General features: G+C 42.2%; 1 protein-coding gene across 1 annotated transcript; it reads right to left on the bottom strand.

The window, feature by feature from the left end:
- Positions 1-18,385: 18,385 nt before the first annotated feature.
- On the bottom strand, positions 18,386-19,738 carry LOC308101606 (uncharacterized protein; the record flags this gene model as incomplete). Its single annotated transcript, XM_080451026.1, has 4 exons — positions 18,386-18,506; positions 18,798-18,901; positions 19,027-19,174; positions 19,527-19,738. The coding sequence occupies 4 exons, from the start codon at positions 19,736-19,738 to the stop codon at positions 18,386-18,388; spliced, it is 585 nt and encodes a 194-aa protein (XP_080307152.1).
- Positions 19,739-19,957: the final 219 nt, after the last annotated feature.

The following is a 19,957-nucleotide window of genomic DNA, read 5'->3' as shown; positions in this document are numbered from 1 at the left end:
ATGCACTCATGCAGGGATAATGATGCGTTGTGTGCTTGTAGATCGGCTATTTTCATATATTTTAGTTGCTTCTTTTGGGCTTGTTTTCCTAGACCTGTTTGCTTATTTCTCTCACAGAATATGGCAACACTGACTCTCCTGCAGTAAACCTGGTGACGTGAGGTGAGATGAGGTGTTTTCTTGCCTTGTGAATTTTTATCCAATCAATCAAGGCTATCAGGTTGTCAGGCAGAATTACACCCAAAGACGTTCCATAAACCACTGGTTCTGACATTTTTTTCATGTCAAGGACCCCCCGGCCCCAGTAGATTTTTATTTGACCGCGGACCCCCATTTAAAAATGTTTTGGTGCCAGGGACCCCCAGAAGAGAAGATTTGTGTACAAAAAAAAAGTTAAATATTTTTCAAATATTTTCAAAAATAGCAGATATACAAGCTCACAGCGTGTAACTTTGTGCCGCGCTGTGAGCTACATCTGCTATATGGATAAAGTGGTTAAAATAATTGTAACTACTTTTCATGGGGACCCCCGAAACCCCCCCCCCCAAAAAAAAAAATGGGGGGGGGGGGGTTTAAATTTGGAAATCGAGTTTTTTTTGTTGGGAGTTTCACACATGAGTTTGGTTTGGATTTCCTGAGAGTTGGAAATGGAGCAGCATTTTGGCTCCAGAGAGCAGATTATCAGGTAAGTGTTGGGACTTGGGTGTTACAGGGGTAGGTTGGGGTAGTTTTTTTTAGGAACAAATCCCTGAGAGACTGGAGCCGAAAGGGTATCAGTTTTTTTCCTTCTTTAATATACCCTTAGTGTGGTGTTGTGTAGCGGCAGATTCTGAGGGTCACAATAGGTGGCTGGAGGGGAGAAATCCTCATGCTCAGTGGCCGACCGTAGGATTGATCTAGGTACTGTAGGTAGTAGGCCTGACCTCGACTAGTCGACTGGTTAGTCGCGGGGGGTCCGAGTCGACTAAGTGTCTCTTAGTCGACTCTTTTTTTTTTTTAAGGGCCAAAAATGTTTTAAATAGTTTTTTGGCCAAGTCTACACCTGCAACCACACGTAACTTCCACTTTATTCTTCTTATTCCTCGTCTTTGTATTGGTATTGTTTGTGTTGGAGCGCCTCAGTGCGGCTGCAGAGTTCATGTGCAACCTTTTCCAGAGAGAGATAGAGACACTAGAAACTCTGCTGGAGACAAAACAAACTGTGTAGACTTGGCCCTTTGAAATAAAATGTATTTTGGCAAAAAAAAAAAAAAAAAACATTTATTTTTATTTTTATTTTTATTTTTATTAGTCGACTAGTGTCAGTCGACTATTGGCAATTAGTCGCCAATTAGAGTCGACTAAACAAATCCTTAGTCGGGGACAGGCCTAGTAGGTAGATAGGACAAATTAGGTAGATTAGGGTGCGATTTGTTCCACTTGGTTAAACCGTCCAAGATTTTGTTAAATCTCCAGCAGTGGAGCTGTTGGACCTGTGTACCAAGGAACAGTTACTGTTGATAGCCGCTCAATATGAAATTCCAGTGACAGAAAAGCTCAAGGCACCAATCAAGGCCAGTCTAATGAGAGGTTTAGTGGCGAAGGGGATCCTTCAGCAGGTTGAGGAGGAAGTTGAGAAGCGAGATGATGAGGAAGATGAGGCTAAGGAGGAAGGTGTCTTAGGTTTTAAGCAGCAAAGGGAGCTTTTAGTTTTGAAGCAGCAACATTTGTTGGAGTTGGAAAAAAATTAACGAAGAACTGAGATTACCAGGTTAGAGTTGGAGTACAAGAAATTAGAGTTTATCCAACAGGGCAAATTGTCAGCAGCTTCACTGAGCACTGGCAAAGGGTCAGCTAAGGCTTGTGCACATGGTTCATCTTTTGGCACTAATCTGAAGCTACTTCCAGAGTTTAATGAGAAGGATCCGGATACCTTCTTTTTATTATTTGAGAGGGTAGCAGATGCAAGAAATTGGCCAAATGAAGATTGTGCTGTAATGTTACAGTGTGTACTGACCGGTAAAGCACAGGAAGCATTTGCTGCTTTGAGTCCTATTGATTGTAGGAATTATGAGAAGGTGAAATCTGCAGTGCTTAAAATATATGAGCTTGTGCCAGAGGCATATAGACAGCGGTTCCGTAGCTGGAGGAAACGTGATGGTCAGTCTCATGTTGAGTTTGTGCGAGATTTAACTACGCAGTTTTCTCGTTGGTGTTCATCGTCAGAGGTCAATACATTTGAAGAACTGTTTAACCTGGTGGTATTGGAGCAATTCAAAAACACTGTACCTTCTAATGTTGCCACATACATAACTGAGAACAAGGTAAAGACTCCAGGTGAGGCAGCAGTCTTGGGTGACGAGTACATGTTGGTTCACAAAAGCAACTTCAGTGGTCAGAGCACACACAAAGGTATACGATACATTTTCTCACGTAACAAGTGGTTCTGAGTTCCATGGCCACAAGGCTGACCATGGAGTGACACCAAGCATGCAGGACAACTCAGTTGGTGTATGTCATTACTGCAAAGGTAATGGACATTGGAAAAATGAATGTCCAGTTCTCAGATCTAAAGAAAATGTCTCCACCTCACAGATTAGACCTCCTGCATTGGCCAATTCACTTAGGCCAGTTGCATTTCCTCAGCAGAGTACGCTCTTGCAGCCGTGGATGGATGGGTATCTACCTTTCATCTCGGAGGGGTTCTTAGCGGTCAAAGGAAGCAAGAAAAGAGTGCCAGTAAAGGTACTGCGAGACTGTAGTACACTTGATTCATTTGTGAGGGCCTCTGTGTTGCCTTTTTCGTGTGAAACAGACACGGGAGAGACTATTTTAATTCAAGGAATGGGAATGGGTGTTTTTCCAGTTCCAGTTCATAAAATGTCTCTCGTTTCAGATTTGTTGAGTGGAGAAGTTCACATGGGGGTGCGGCCAGAGTTGCCAGTTGAAGGTGTCGACATCATTCTTGGTAACGATCTCTGTGGAGAGCGAGTGTGGGCAGATCAGGTACCAAATATGATCACTCGAAAATGGCCTGGGTCAGTTCGGAAAAAACAAACAAGTTAAAACAAAGCGACAGGTGACAAATCCATGTTACTCAAGTCAAACTGTTAGTAAAGGGGGAAATGGGGGAACTGTCAATGCTTCTCTTTGTACAGCCAGAGTGGCTAGGTCCTTTCCAACAACCAGAAGAGGGTGCAACTTCAGAGTTCTCCTTACAAGGTTGGTTGAACAGTTCTCAATGCTTGACAGATCACAATACACTGACATCCGTTCATCAGAGGCTGATGAGATGGGCTTTTTTGCAGACACAGTTTGAATATTTGCCATACCAAAAGTGTTTGAAAACGTGATCGTAGGTATCCATAGGTATTGAGCATACAGGGGCACATTTTGTTATTTTGGTAAGCTTTACTTATGGAAATTTGTAGTTGTGGGCTGTATGGGCATTGTTATATATGGTGGCTATTTCGGAAAATGTGTTTGTTGTTGGTATTGGTCATTATTATTTTTGTTTTGTAGATAATGTGGTGGAACCCCATTCTTAAGGAGGGGGGTGTGACGGCCCTGCCCCTCTGCCTCACTGTTGGCCAGCCGGCAGCCTTGGTGATTGCCAGAGTGGAGCAGGCCGTCAGGCCAACTTGCTACACCTGGGCAGAGTATAAGGTCCTCTCCTTGGAACCTTGGGAATGCACTTAAAGTACCAAAAGTAAAAAAAATACTCATTATGCAGAATGCCATATTTCATAACTTTTCAAATGAATAAAATGTATTAAAAAATCTTTTGAAAATAGACGATCTACAAGCTCACAACGCGTCGCGACGCATTTTGAGCTTGTAGATCAGCTATGTTCAAACGGCCGAAAAGTATATAGGGCTGAAGTGGTTAATGTATGTTTTGTAATAATAATCAAAATCTACAAAGTAACTAGTAACACGATTTTCAAATAATTGTAGTGGAGTAAAAGTACAATATTTGCCTCTGAGATGTAGTGGAGTAGAAGTAAAAGTACTGAAAATTGGAAATACTTCAGTAGCCTACAGTAAAGAATACCTCAAAATTTTAATTAAGTATGTGTACTTAATAGAGATGCGCGGATGGCCTCTGACGTCACCCGAATCCGCATGTACAAATTAATTATCCGGCCGTTATCCAACCGCAATAATTATATTATCCAATTTAAATATCCGCATCCGCACCAACCGTTTTTCCCGTATGTCAAAATATTATTATTTTCTGGTATTCCCCGTTAGTTTTAGTATTAGTTGTGCGATGCGATCACAAAATGCATTGGTTTAGCCTATGGAATGTCGGTGCGTCTTTTTTCTTTTTTTTTAAACCGGTGCTGCTCCGCTGCGCTGAACACATACAGAGGCTGCTCTAAACCTTTATTATCAAATAGGATTCTATAAGCGCAGCAAGGCATTAACAGCTTAATTTCACTGACTGTATTTTTGATTGAATTGATTGAATATTTTATTAGGCAAAAATGTAAAACAGCACAGTTACATTTAAAATACTTTGTCTAACAGGTCCGTTCATAAAAGTCCTTGCGGACTTGTTTCCAATGAGGGCCTTGGTATTCAATTCATAGGCATATATAGTGGCACCACAGTTCAAATATCATTACAAAATAAACAGCAAAAAAATAATAATAATAACACTATGTACAACAAAAAATAAAATAAAAAAGAGGGGAAAAAGAATATGTACAAGAACAGGGGGGGGGGGGGGTCTGCTGTCTAACGGGAAAATGGTACTACCTCCTCTTTTGGCCTCCTGAAAGGTGATTTTTTTTAAGGCTCTTTTAAATGAGCCCAGCGAACTGCATTTTTTGAGGGATGGAGTTAGACTATTCCAATCCTGGGTGGCAGTGCTGTAGAAGGAGAATTTGCCCATGTTTGATTTATGGGTGGGTGGTACCAAATTGTTGTTAACGCTCCCTCTGGTATTGTGACTGTGGGTGTCGCTAACCTTTTGGAGGTATTTACTCAGATATGCGGGAATAGGGGGCATATCGGGCAAATTTGCATTTACAATTTTGAAGGCCAGTCCCATTTTTAGTTGTTTAACCCTGTCTTCCACCCTGAGCCAGCCTAGGCTGGCAAAATGGGTGGGAGAAAGGTGGGTCATGGGCCCCAATCCGAGGAGTAGCCGAATCAGTTTGTTTTGGGAGGTTTGAAGCTTAGTCTTCAGTGACACTGAGGTGTTGGAGTACCAGGAGGTGCAAGCATAGTCAAAAAGTGGTTGAATCAGGGCCCCAGAGAGGGTCCTGAGGGCCTGAGGGTTGACAAAAGAGGAAACTCTGCCCATAAATTTGGTTCTCTGGTTTACTCTTTTGATCACCTTTGTAGCCATGCTTTCACCTGTCAGGTATTTGTCAAGAACACAACCCAAATAGGTAATCTCTTCTTTGCTAGAGATAATTGTGTCATCGACTTTGACCTTGAAATCATTTACATCCATCTGTCTGAGGGAATGTTTGGTCCCAAAGAGAATGGATTCAGTTTTCCCAAGGTGTAGTGACAGTTTGTTATCGGTAAGCCAAGTACGGATTTTTGAGAGTTCGGAGCTGAGCGCCTCCTCAACTTGCAACTTGTCCTCTCCCGAGATCAGGAGTGCCGAGTCATCAGCGAACAGGAACAATTTGCAGTTACAGGCAGCATTCATGTCGTTAATGTATAGAAGAAACAGTAACGGCCCTAGAATGCTGCCCTGAGGAACCCCACAGCTCACCGGGAGGGATGAGGACATGGTTCCGTTGATGTCAACCACTTGTTCTCTTCCCTCCAGGTAAGATCTCATCCAGTTTAGTGATGTGCAGTCAAAACCAATCGCCCTCAGCTTATCAAGTAAAATTGAATGGTTTACAGTGTTGAACGCTTTTTGGAGGTCCAACATGACCATGCCGCAGTATTTGCCCGCGTCTACCTCACGTTTGATGTAGTCGGTCAGATACAGTAGGCATGTGTCAGTGGAATGGGAGGTTCTGAAGCCCGATTGGAATTCAAACAACAGTTTATGCTCGCTGAGGTAGCTGTTGATTTGTTCTTGAATTAATCGCTCTACAACCTTTGAGATGGAACAAAGGATGGAAACAGGCCTATAGTTGCCAGGTTCTAATTTGCTTCCTTTTTTATGCAGAGGGATTACTCTTGCCCACTTGAAATCCTGTGGGACGTGACACTGGCTGATGGATAGGTTTGTGATTTGGGCTACTATGGGGGCAATAGCAGTAGAGTAGTAGCGAGTAGTTTTTTCTGCACATCATCAGCATTTACTGGTTTGAATGAAAAGGAGTCTTTTTTAGCCCCTAGTTTAACATAGTGAGCATGGATGTGGTCAGAGCCGTACAACCATGAATGCTGAGGAAGTTTGCTTACCAACTGGGTTGCAATGGTGGTAAAAAAGCTGTTAAAACAGTTCGCTACCGCTTGCTTGTCGGTAGTCTGCCCCAACGCTCCTGATTTCGTGTATAGAGGGGCGGGTGTATAGAGCCGGCGAGAGATTGCGGCTGATCCCATTGGTTCACCGATCTGTCCGTCAACCCCCGCCCCGTTAACACAACATTACGAGCGACGCCCACTGCACTCTGGTTGGTTGGGAAATGAAACACTTCCTCATACCCAGTACAGGCTATGGTTGGGCCAGGCTTTTATTTTTTAGCAAAACTAAGCAATAAAAGCCTGGAGATCGAGGCTAGCTTGTCGGTAATGAGCACGCCACTTGAAATAATGCAGATGTTTGTAGTTTTGGTTTGAATTTTGTTGTTGCAGCCCAATTTCTGTAGCGCTTCCCACAGCTTTTGTGGGTGGCTTTTGTTTGCCTCAATGCTTTCATTTAAGAAATTCTTTTTGGCAGTTTTGACCAATTTGTTTACTACATTTCGTTGATTTATGCATCTTTCAAGTAGTTGCACATCTTTGCATTTCCTGAACTCAGAGTACATTTTGTTTCTGAGTTTGATGGCATTTAGGATGTCTCCATTCATCCAGGGTTGTGTACGGGCTCTGACTCTCACCACCTTCTTGGGCGCTAGGCTATCAATAACAGACACGAAAGCAGTTTTGAAACCAGTCCAAGACTCTTCAGCCGAGGAGCCACCGAGTACATTTGACCAATCCACTTTCTCAAGAGCTGTTGTGAGAGCTTCTGATGAGTAAGTTTTCATAGCTCTGCAGCTGACCGTGCTATGACAATCAACTACAGATCTGTGAAGCTTACGCGTGCAGAAAATGATGTTATGGTCGCTTAGACTGCATTCAATGACCCCACTTAAAGGAATCCTCGACTGGTCTGATGTCAAAATGAGGTCAATGATGGTCTGAGAAGTGGGGCCTACCCTTGTGATATTTTTTATCATTTGGGTGAGGCTATGCATGTCACAGAATTTACTGAAAGATTTAAATATAGCGGCGTCTTTCCGGAGTACATCCGTATTGTAGTCGCCAATCAAAATCAATTCCGAATTTCCAATGATTGCCATGTGCTCCTCTAATAAATCATAAAACTCATTTTGACCTGGGGGCCTGTAGATTGCGCCAATTATCAGGGGTTTAGCGTGAGGATAGGTGATTTTTATCCAGACCGATTCCGTGGAGTTGTTCTCCAATTTTGGGTACACATTGAAAATGATGTCAGATCTCACATAAATGCATACCCCTCCTCCACAAAGAGTTCTGTCTTTCCTAATGACATTGTAGCCTATAATCTCAATTTCAGAATCGTCTACTGTGTCATCCAGTTTTGTCTCTGAAAAAGAGAGAACCCCTACCTTGCCATTTCCAAACATGGATCTTAGTTCAGACATCTTTGTGGGGTTTTTGAGGCTATTCACATTTAGGTGAATGATGTGTAGGCCTTTTTTGGAGAAAATCGTGTTCAGTCTGGAAAAAGTCAGGTTCCTTAAGCTGTTTTGTCCCTGTAGCTTCAAAGGTGGGTGGGGCAGGTGGAGGTGTGATCGGGGGAGGGGGGTGGGGGCTTTGTGTTTGCAGCAGGGCAGTGGGGGAGGGGGGTGGGGGAGGGGATGGACTTTTGGGGGAAATGGGAAACTCAGGGAGAAAATAATCTCTGTTTCCACGCCTATCCCACAGAGGAAAACCTTGTAGTTGACCTCCAGCGCCCGTTGGAAAAACAGGGAAAAGGACTCAGTTTCCCAGCATTCCTCTCGGTGGGACACTTTGTTGTTGTCCTGGTATCGACTGGTGGTGGTGGTGGTGGTGGTGGAGGAGGAGGGGGGGTGGGGGAGGGGTGAATCTGTTGTCCCGCGTCGACGCCATGCGGTGGTGCCAGGAGATAGGAAAAACAGTGGAAAAATCACCGTATTCCTGTGCTTCCCTCTGAGAAAAACCTTGCGTTTGTCTCGAGTCCATGTTGCGCATGAGGAAATCCTCTCGTTGACGATGTTGGTGGGGAAACCCCTGTGACGTCATCGGCCAGATTTCCTCTTGCAGTGGTGTTCTGTATGAGAACGTGGGTCCTGGAGCCAACAAAGACGTTAAACGGGACAAATAATCCATTCTTGTTTCTCCAGGGCTCTGCTGGGGTTCGTACTTATCAGGTGAGGTTGTCCGTTGCCAAACAAAGTTATTTGTCTGCATGTTGTGGACCGCCGGGCTCCGTCTAACGCTTCCTATACACATTCTACACTACTACATCTATCGCACTACTATATATGGCACTAATCAATGATACTGCTTCTCGTTCATTGACGAAGTCGGGCTTTGACAAAGTCGCCTCTTGCCTTTGTTCGCCTAGCCTTCGTTTGCTAGCCGCTGTATGAATTTAAACATTTTGCTTAGAAGAACACAGTAGACTAGAGCAGCCATGAACTAACAGTAGATCCAGGCCGATCGATGAATATCATGTTGCGCACTTTTCACAACCATTTCTATCGTATAGCCACATGAGATTATTATACTACACAGAAGTACTCCTGTTTTAAATAAACACATGTTTATTTATTCAAAGTGATTTAGTTCAATCAAAACGCAACAACAGACGTAGGCCTATGTCTAAACACAGGCTGGCATTTTTTTTTAAATGTAGGCCTACAGCTTCTCGTAAAACAGAATATTTTCCACAAATAACTTTGCCTAAAATAAACAATGAAACAACGTCATTCTGCCGTCCCAAGTAAACACAGACTGGCATATTCAAATAATATTTCTTCAAACAAATAATGTCACGGCACGGCATTGCAACTTCCCGAACACACAAGTGCCATGACTTTCATTAATTAAAGTGCCCAGCCGTTATGGCTTTTAAAACTATTATAATAGCCTAGCCTTCCTTAACACAGGCTGACAATACTGAAATAGGCTATCATCACTGTCACTGCAGCTTATCGAACACAATTTAACCTAGACTAGTAGGCTACAATTATCACACACAAAATAACGTTTGGCTGATGCCCAACATAAGTAATATAATAACAAAAATGACTATTATTCACCAAAGTAAAATAAAAATAAAATGTCCAATGTCACTGCAACTTCCCACACAAAACAAAATCCAGTGGCCAGCATTAACAAAATAATATGGACAAAATTGGGCATATAAAGTGCTCAGCGTTATAGCTTATGACGCATCTTAAAACCAAAACTGGTGCCTGTGCCTATAGTGGTCTATTTATTAACAGACATTGCCTTCTTCTTCGCACTGTGCAAAAATAAGATAGCATCCACTGTGCCTGGATTGAGACGATTACGCCTCGCTTCTATTATGCGCCCTGCTGCACTGAAACACCGTTCACTCGCAGCACTTGTTGCAGGAACGCAAAGGATTCTCTTAGCAAGCCGCTGCAGCTGAGGGAATGAGCGGCCTTGTTTCTCCCAGAAAGCAAGCAGGTTTTCATCTGACTCAGTCAGTTGAAATGTTGTGGAGCAGTATTCATCCACTTCATCTGTGTCTGTGGGGGTCTCGTCTTCACATTCGGAGAACAAGTCCACCTTCTGTTTTTTTGCAGACAGCGGACAGCAGACCTACAACAGGACAGGCTCATTAAGGCACTGTGCGTAATTACGCGTGAGGTACGGCAGCATGATTTAATCTATTTCAATCATACACACAGCAACATGATATGTTACACGCTTCCCAAAATAATAAAATATGTTAAATGTATTATTTACCTTGTTGTGCTGCTGCTGATGGCTCGCTGTCTGCCACTGGGCCCAGGGTTTCTCCTTCTCCTACATCCTCCTCGCTGTCGGTGACAGTGTCAGTACCACTAGGTTCACGCAGAAGGCCGCGCACTTGTCTCATCACCTCCTGTCTGTCCGCTGGAGGCAACATCTTCAGAGATTTAAATCTGGGAGACAGAAACGTGGCAACCTTGTGGGTGGTAGTCAGGATCATCTTCTCCTGAAGCAGGGTGGCTGCACGAGCACGGAGGAGGCCCATGTATGGTGGATCTCCAAACCTGGGCTTGCAGTGCTTCTTGAGCTTGAAAAACCAGAGTGTCACTGTGTGGATTGTCGGGTATTTCTCTCCTTCTAGATCGGTAATGGCAGCTCTGAAAACGGCGAGGAAGTCGATCAAGTGCTTCATTTGATCTTGGAAAACGCCCTCCATTCGATGCAGCTGATCCTTTTTTTCCATAAGCTTCCTGATATCACTGTACTGTTTCAAGACAGATTCAAACATGTTTATCTTGCTGTTCCAGCGAACTTCACATTCTTGCATCACAGTATTGGCTAAAGACGCAACAGCCCCCGATTTCTTCAGATATGTGACAAGACTTTTACACTTATCCAACATTTGCACTACATCTCTGATCGGTTCTGGTGCATTCTTCTCAGAGAATGTATGTCTCAACACTGTGTTAAGAATGTGAGCAGAGCACGGGAGCCACAGGTAATGTTTAAGTGCAGCCTTAACGTTAGGACCCGAGTCGATGACAAAAACTATTTTCTCTGCTGGTATGCCATAACCTGTCAACACAGTGTCGATTTGATCCCGGATATTATCGCCTGTTTTTTTTAGGTTAGGATCTAAATCAACCGTAGTCAAAATCCGACTCTCGAGGTGCCACTCCCCGTTGTTCTCATCCACATCCACATAGTGACATGTAAGGACCGTATAAGCCCGCTGATTAAACTCATCTGTCCACATATCTGTGGTCACTGCAAGTCCTCCGTCTTCCATCACTTTCTGGATGACTTCAGAGAGTTTCTCTTTATCTTTCGCAGCTTGATCCTTTGCCCTGTCACACACAGTTTGCCGGTGGGGTAAGATGGAACCCGCGTCAACAGCACCATATTTAGCTCCAATGTTGACAAGCGTCTGAGCCAACTGTGTGAATCCTGTGCCGCTGACAATGTCAAATGGCCGCATGTCCAAGCAACACAAGTCGACACAGTCATTGACCAACCTCGATTTAACATCTGGGGGTACAACTTTGCTGTCACGACGAACGAAGGATGCTAAGGTGTTTGTCTGGCTTTTCCCTTTAGCACACACATGATGCACCATGTTTGATGTGCCGGTTTTGTGGCTATCAAAAACATAGACCGTCTCGCAACTGTTGCAAACGACATATCCAGCACTCGAATCATCAGCATGAACCACTTCGCTGAACTTGTCCCATGCTAAACTTTTACTCCCTTCTTTCTTTTTTGTTTTTAATTCACCGCTTTTTAGTTTCTCTCGTACTGTGGCAAGTTTAGCTGCTGCTTTCTTTGCCTCCATTGTTTTAAAATGGAAGGACCCTTTCGATAAGCGTTGCCATGTCTGCTTATTATAAGCGACGTTGCTTCCTTGCTTTCAAAGCTGCTTATTTCTCTCGCAAAAACTAAACACTGGAAACGCTGGGCACAATGCGAGTCTAGTAGGTGGCTTGTGCCTGATGAAAAATCAAGTTACGTTACAAATGACACAAAATAACACACACTCACACAGACTCAAGCACACAGAGATTTAGCTATTTTATGGATAGATATATTAGATGTCATTAATTTATTTACCGCAATATTTCACCCGCGGTTTATCCGATATTAATTAATAATTATATTTGATTGACCCGAATCCACCCAAACCACGGTTTAGCTGCGGCAACCGCGGCTAAAACCGCGATCCGCGCATCTCTAGTACTTAAGTAAATGTACTATCAACACTTGTGACGTCACAATCATTACGTCTGTTGTGTCATGTCTTACTAAATAAAGTACATCAATTGTGATGTTGATTGACGGAGGTCATGTGATTTTTAAGCCACGCCCCCTTCTTGGATACACAGCACAGCCCCCGTGGCGCAATTGGTTAGCGCGTTCGGCTGTTAAGAGGTTAAAACACTTCTCTGTGACCTCTGACCTCTATGTCTTATAGATGTGATCAGTAACATAGACATATAAAGGTACTGTAGACGCCTCCTCTGGCTCTGAAGCGTCTGTATGGCGGACGCAGGGCCAAATTTCCGAGTGGTGACAGAAGAATTCTGTTTTAAGTAGCATGTGAGGGGTCAAACTAGGGTGTTTGTATGATTCTGAATCCATTGCAAGCATTTGTTTTGCACCAAAACCACTACTTGGGCTAAAAACGGCCATAGCCATCCTTGTCCAGGTATACTTTTTGTGTAAAAAGCCCATTGAGATTGGGCTGTTTTTAGCCCAAGGAGTGGTTTTGGTGCAAAACAAATGCTTGCAATGGATTCAGAATCATAAAAACACCATAGTTTGACCCCTCACATGCTACTTAAAACAGAATAATTTTTTTATTTTTTTTGCCCTGCATGGAAATGCAGGGAAATGGTGGGTACCCCAACTTTCAGCAGCTGTCAAAAATTCTCCTAGGGAAACTGCATTTCAGTCTTTGTGAGATGTGTTACTAGACACCTTTACAAACACATTGGTGAAGATTTTTTTTGGTAAGGAATTTATTCCAAGATTGGAAATCTTTCTGCTAATATCCCCTGACTATACATGCATGTCAAGTACTGGACTATGTGCAATTTTGAAATATATTATAACTGACTCCCACCCCTCAACCCCTATGCAACTCACGGTGCTGTTTTAAGATGTATATATATATTAAATAAAAATGTATGTATTTGTTGTAAATAAATTCAAAAGAAGTAGATTGACCAGCCTCCAATGTAATGCCTCAACTCCTACAATTCCAAGTGCTTGTCAGGGTAGGGGGTCCCCAGTTCAAATATGATTATTTTGGGGGTTTGATTGATTGATTGAATATTTTATTAGGCAAAAATGTAAAACAGCACAATTACATTTAAAATACTTTGTCTAAAAGGTCTGTTCAAAAAAGTCCTTGCGGTCTTGTTTCCATTGAGGTTATTCAATTCATAGTCCTATATAGTGGCACCAAGAGTTCAAATATCAACACAAAAAAAACAGGGGGAAAAAATAATATCACTATATTTATATGTGGATCTCCAGATCAAATATGATTATTTTGGTGGGTCCCCAGTTCATATATGATTATGATTTTTGTTGAGGGGTCCCCAGTTCAAATATGATTATTTTGGGGGGTCGCAGCCTGAAAAGGTTGAGAACCACTGGACTAGACTACATTTATGTCAGAAATAAAGACAGACCCACATGCTATAATGTTGTACACTATTGTGCATCATGTGCAGATACATTTATCAAACAATTTAAGGTAGCCAAAAAGCCATGTGGTATTTGTAGTTGTTGTTGTTGACAGTAACCTAAACATGCTGCTGCACTTAATTATATTGTAGTCAGGCCTGAATCATTCTGCACTTAACTGTACTTTTTTTAATGTTACAGAGACATATATAATACAGGTTGCTCATTGTTGGACAGCAAGCTGTCTGTGTTTGGTCCCCCTTTGTGTGTCAATGGGATGAGACGTGTAAAAGTTGACTTGCAAAAACCAGAAGTCATTAATGCCCTGGCCTATATTATAGTTTTTCCTGCATGTCGTTCTCAGTGTACAAACAGCCTTGCTTTTTCCTCATGTGCTTTAAATTATACCAATAATATGCATGTGTCATAATTCCTAGTTCGGATAGTTTATCATTGTGTGGTAGGGGGGCCTCGTCAATGACCCCAGAGGCATCCACGACCCTAAATCCGGCCCTGCTCATCAAAAATGCAGAGAAATCCAGAAAAGGGCGTTTTTCTAAATCAAATAACAAGGAAGCCTGTGTTTTTGCGATCACGTGATCTCCTGCTTCACTGGGAGTCAAATGGACTCATACATTAGCGAAGAGCGCCATCTAGCGTAAAACACCGAAAACACCAAAACACGTCAAACGTGTCCTTGGCAGTGAATGAGTTAAGAACGTTTCATGAATCTGACCCGACTCTTAGGAATTCACTTAGGAAGAAATTTAAGAAGAAAACTTACAATAGATTTTATACCTGGCCACACCATGGGCGTGGCCAGGTATAAGGTGAATACGTGGATTATAGCCATCATTTCATATTATTGGGAAAGCATCTGTGTTTTGATTCATTTAATACTTTATTAATAGTTCGCAAAAAAACAAGGCATGGTGGCACAGATTTATACAAAAGGTGCTAAAAGGATTAAACCCAGATAAGCCCTCCGAGCTTGTTTCCATGAAGGTCCTGTGTATTCAATTCATCAAGACATTAAAGACAAACAATAATACACAGCAATATGCAAAAAACATCATATATATACGAGTGGTAATAAGAAAGAAATATATGTACAGTAAACAGTTGGGGGTTGGGGGTCATTTCTGGTATGCTTATACATTTTACATTTAGGCCAGTTACAATGTGCAGCCGCCTGTAAGAGCTCTTTTAGAGGGTTTTGAAGGAGAGTAAGGAGTCACACTTTATTATGACTGTTGGTAGAGCATTCCACATTCTGGCGGCATAGCAGTAGAACAAATGTAACCCCTTGTTTGAGCCGAATCTGGGTTGAACGCAGATTATTATTTGGCCAATATAATGTAAGCAGACAGTTCTGATGACACCAAGCGATCTAGATTCTATGTTACAAACGAGACTGATTTGTTCTTTACAGCTGAGTTTCTCGTCTACTAAAATTCAGGCAACTTGTGATATCTCAATACCATTATTAATATATATATATCTTTTTTTTTTACATCTTTGCAATATTTGCTTCTATATCAGCAAAGAAAATTAAGTTAGACCCTTTTCCCACGTAATTGATTTGCTTGGAAACACTTGGAAATATGTTTCTGCATGTTGGCCTCAGATATGAGGCAATAATGATTAAATTGTTAGTTATTCGGGAGGCAACATTATGTTGAGATGAAAAGACGAAGAAAAAATGCTTGTATCTAAGGGGAGGGTGCTACAGAATTAATGAAATTGATTCTCGTTATATATTTACAATTTGCAGAACCATTTATTGCTTGATTAAAAGAAAAAAAAATGTCCGCATTAAAGCAGATGATTTTCATCATTACAAGTATTAAAAACCAAGTCCTTGAAATGACCCTGAGATGAATCCCCAGACATCATATTAACACATGTGTCGAGATCATGTTAAGGAAACAACATACTGTGACCAGATGCCAAAGGAGCACTTCACACATTTTCCTAGGGCTGACCCAAACAACTCGAATATTCGAAGCTTCGTTCGATGGCACATGCTTCGAACTTTTTTTTTTTAAATCGAGTAATTGGCCGTTTTTTAAATTTTTTATTTTTTTTTTACAGGAAGGGTGTCATAACTGAGGCACTAGTCTCGTTCATCGCAGAGGACATGAGACCAATAAACATTGTGGAAGGGAAGGGATTTAAACACTTAATAAAATCACTGGAGCCACTGTATACTTTGCCCAAGCGAGAGAATATCTCTCATGCTCTTTCTGCAAAACACAGTTACATTCGTGATCAGGTTAAAGGCGAAATTGATACGTGCTCTGCTGTCAGTTTCACAACTGATATGTGGACCAGTCTACACATGGAGGCATACATGACGGTGACAGCTCACATGATAAACAACGACTGGGAAATGAAAAACTACGTGTTGGAGACTAGGGCCATGGAGGAGGCTCACACGGGTGTAAACATTGCACAGAGACTTGGAGACGTAGCCGATGCTTACGCCATACCCGCAAAGAAGAGAGTTGCAGTTGTTTGCGACAATGCGTCCAATATGACTCTGTGTCTCAATACACTGAAAGCAGAGGCGGATTGGGGTGATGTCAGGGGGGTGCGCTGTGCGGGGCATACGCTCCAGCTGTGCATCAATGCCGCACTAAAACATCATGACCCTGTAAACCGAACCGTGGGATATGCTAGGAGACTCGTGTCCCACTTCAAAAAGAGTTCCAAAGCAACTACGGCGTTAAAGGCTAAACAGAGGTCACAGCCAGGCGAGACAGCAGTCGATCACAAATTAATTCAAGACGTCGCAACTCGCTGGAACTCGACGTATTCAATGCTCCAGCGTCTGTGCGAGCAACGGTGGCCAATCTCGGCTGTCCTTTCTGACGTCACTAAAAGAGAGGACCGAGCTCTGGACCTGACAACCGCCCAGTGGGCCATCGCAGAGGATACTGTAGCCATCTTGAAGCCCTTCCTCACTCTGACTGAGCTGTTGTCAAAGGAAGAAAATGTGTCCTTATCAGCAGTAGTACCAATGCTGATTAATCTAAAAAGAGAATATCTGACAGAGGAAGATGATGACAGCCCCGCCACAAAAGCTCTGAAAAGTAAACTGTCGGAGGAAATTAATAGGAGGTGGCGAATCTCAGACCCAACTGATGCTGCTGTCCTCTGCGCAGCCATGGACCCCCGCTACAAGAAGTTAAAGTGGCTGTCCGACTTGGGAAAGCAACAGGTCCACACAGAGGTGACACGTCTGGCTGAGCGCCTGGCTCTCCAGGCTGCCTTTTCTGAGAGTGACGGGGACGAAGAAATTGACGCGGCTTCACCAGCAAAGAGGGCTAAAACGGACCGAGATATCGTCATTGACCGACTCCTCTTGATGGACGATGAAGATGAACCCCACAGTGGCGGCACTGCAGAAGATGAACTGACTGACTTTTTAAGAGACAGATCCAAAGCGGAAACCGGCCCACTGAAATGGTGGAGGTTAAATCAGCACCGCTTTCCCAAGTTGGCAACTCTAGCAAAGCGTCTTCTCTGCATCCCTGCCACTTCAACCCCTTCGGAGCGCATCTTTTCGAAAGCGGGATTTATTGTTAACAAAACTAGAAGTTCCCTGTTGCCAAAAAATGTGGACACGTTGGTCTTTTTGGCACACAATCAAAAACGAGTTCAATCAAAAGCACAGCAGTGAGTAGTCAGACTCCTTATTTGTCCACCAGCCTTAACTTGCTTTTATTTAACTTCATTGTGTCTGTCTTTATTTTTGTAAAAATGTAGGCAACAGAAGCCTATTGATTGAGCCTCAAATGAAGGCATTATGTCTATAATTTATTTTATTTTATTTATTATAGAGCTATTTCGTTATTATAGAGTGCTTTCATAAAGCCTCGATCAAATGATGGCTTAGATGGAATATTTTTTGTTGTTGACATTGTTCTATTTTGTTTTAGACAGTAGGTAATTCATTCATTGTGCTTACTGCTTTCATAAAGCCTCGATCAAATGATGGCCTAGAGATGGAGGATTACATTTTTCGACACTGTTTTATTGTGTTTTAGTAGCTAATTATTTGTGTTTTACTGCTTTCATAAAGCCTCGATCAAATGATGGCTTTAGAGTTCATTTTTTGTTCAGTTAAGCGATGCCGTTCGTTATATGCTGATACTTGACAGTGTGTGCACTTTGCGGTAGCCAAACTTACAGTGTTAGGCCTACCCTTTTATTTTTTGTTTGTATATATGAAGGAACTAGAGGTAATGCCTGACTTAAAGTTCATGTTTATGTCGGAGCGGGTCGTACGTAATTAATTGTGCGTCACTGCTTTCATAACCTCAATTGACGCGGTTACACTGTGAAACATGTGTTTTTGTTTACTAAAAAGCAAAGAACTTGGTTTAGCTAACAACAATTAAAAAGTTTAAGAGCTGTGAAACTTTCGTACAGTAGCCTATGGTATATATGTTTTACCATGATGTGTTTGAAAAGACATTTGTATAAATAAAAGGTGCTTATTAAGTCCAGTTATGCGTTTGTCTCTCACTCGTCTCTTACTACCTGTAAATATAGCCTACTGCTAGTCTGCTACTATATTTATATGTTTGGGGTTAATCCAAAGACAAGTAGCATATCCAACCTAGCAATGCATGTACTAATGCATTAATTTAGCTGGCTGCAGACTGCAGAGATAGGGCAACAGCGCAGGCCAGCGCAGCCTCGCGCTCATGGCAGATTAGCGACCCGATTTTTATTTATTTTTTTACCCCCCCCCCCCCCCCCGGCCTCCGCCGATTATTCGAAGTTTGATCGTTTTTTTGCCAAAAAACTCGATTATGAAAATTACAATCGAAGGTCAGCCCTTCCTCAAGATTTAAAAAAACTCTTCCAGGGTGATCCTTGTGTTCCAGTCTTGGTCTTTGACAAATTTGTAGACACTCACGATGAGACCAGGAAACATCTCCATCAGGTCAATGTCAGCAGCAGCCTCAGCACTGTAAACACACAAAGCAGTGATCACTGCTTGACGGCATCAACATATTTGCCAATCTGATTAGCCTGATTAGCTGTTTCGATTTCAATGCCAGCTAACAAAACAACTACTTTTTTGTCGTATTGAGGGACGGCAGATATTGCATACTGTATATCTACTGTGAATTACAATAAATAATGTAAATGTTTGTATATTTTTGGATGTCATAGACGCTTTAAGTCAATTTAATATAAGATTGTACTTATAAATGAAGGGGAACAGATTGTGTTATGTTTAGTCAAAATCATCTTACTAGTGCTCATGGAGATTGCGTATGAAGCGCAGCAATCCAAACCCATCGTCACGGTAGGGAAACCTCTTCCTCTTTTTCACCATCTCCTCAAACTCCACAGGCAACTGGAAACAACACACAACTTAACCACTTGAACCCCAGCATCCCTATTCTGGGGGAACGTTCACAGAAAATATCCGTAAAAAAAACTCGTCTCCTGACCAGACCAAGACACAGGTGATTTAGTTACCTTGTTCTTCATTGTGTCTTTCCATGCATCAAACAGTCCCTCCTCAGCACACTGGTCCAGGACCGCCATGAGGTTCTGGTGGTCAGGGTTTTCAAAGTGCTTGTCGATTTCCTTTTCATTTGCAACCTTTTTCAGGAAATCAACTCTCCTGGAATGATTTACAAAACAAGAATATTGTACCAAAAACATTTACTCTTAAAACATGTTGGTAGAAAACTTAAAATGTTAACTGTTTATAACCTGGCATCCATTTTTGGCCACGACATTAGAGGTGAAAATTGTCCAAATATTGTGAAACTGAAATTAGCCAACCTTGTAGATCGGCTAATTTCACTATTGTTGAAACTGGGGCGTTAAAGGAGCACTTCAACCATTTTCAACCTTATCTTCATATAATTGGTCCTCACCTAATGCTCATTATAATATTATATCTTATCTTCATATAATTGGTCCTCACCTAATGCTCATTATAATATTATAATATACATTATAATGAGTACTTTTTGTATGTCCAGAAGAAGGGATGAACCAAGCATTCCTCAGCTGTAGGTCTTTCATCTGGGTCTTCATTGATCATCCTCTCGATGAGATCCTTGGCGACCACATCCTGAACATGGTGCAGGTTGTGCTTTCCATCCAGAATGTTGACATCACACCGAGGGCCTTCACCAAATGGATGATGTCCTCCAGAAAGGATGTAATATATCAACATCCCAGCCACCTTAAATGTGCATGAGAATGAGTAAGAACATTGTTATGCTTGTTGTCATTAATTAAATTGTTCTCATGCAGAATAAAAAAACAAACAAAAAAACAACAACAACCTGGATATCAGTGCTTGTTTTATGTGGGGGTTTAACAGGTCCACCAAAATTCTCCAAAATCTCCTTGGCCTTCCAGCAGGAGGTTCCTCCAACTCTTGTACGTAGGG

Source organism: Gymnoscopelus braueri (assembly GCF_963280865.1).
Source record: "Gymnoscopelus braueri genome assembly, chromosome: 15".
NCBI lineage: Eukaryota > Metazoa > Chordata > Actinopteri > Myctophiformes > Myctophidae > Gymnoscopelus > Gymnoscopelus braueri.
The sequence above is the reverse complement of the archived record's forward strand: the minus strand, read 5'-3'. Positions and strand labels throughout refer to the sequence as shown.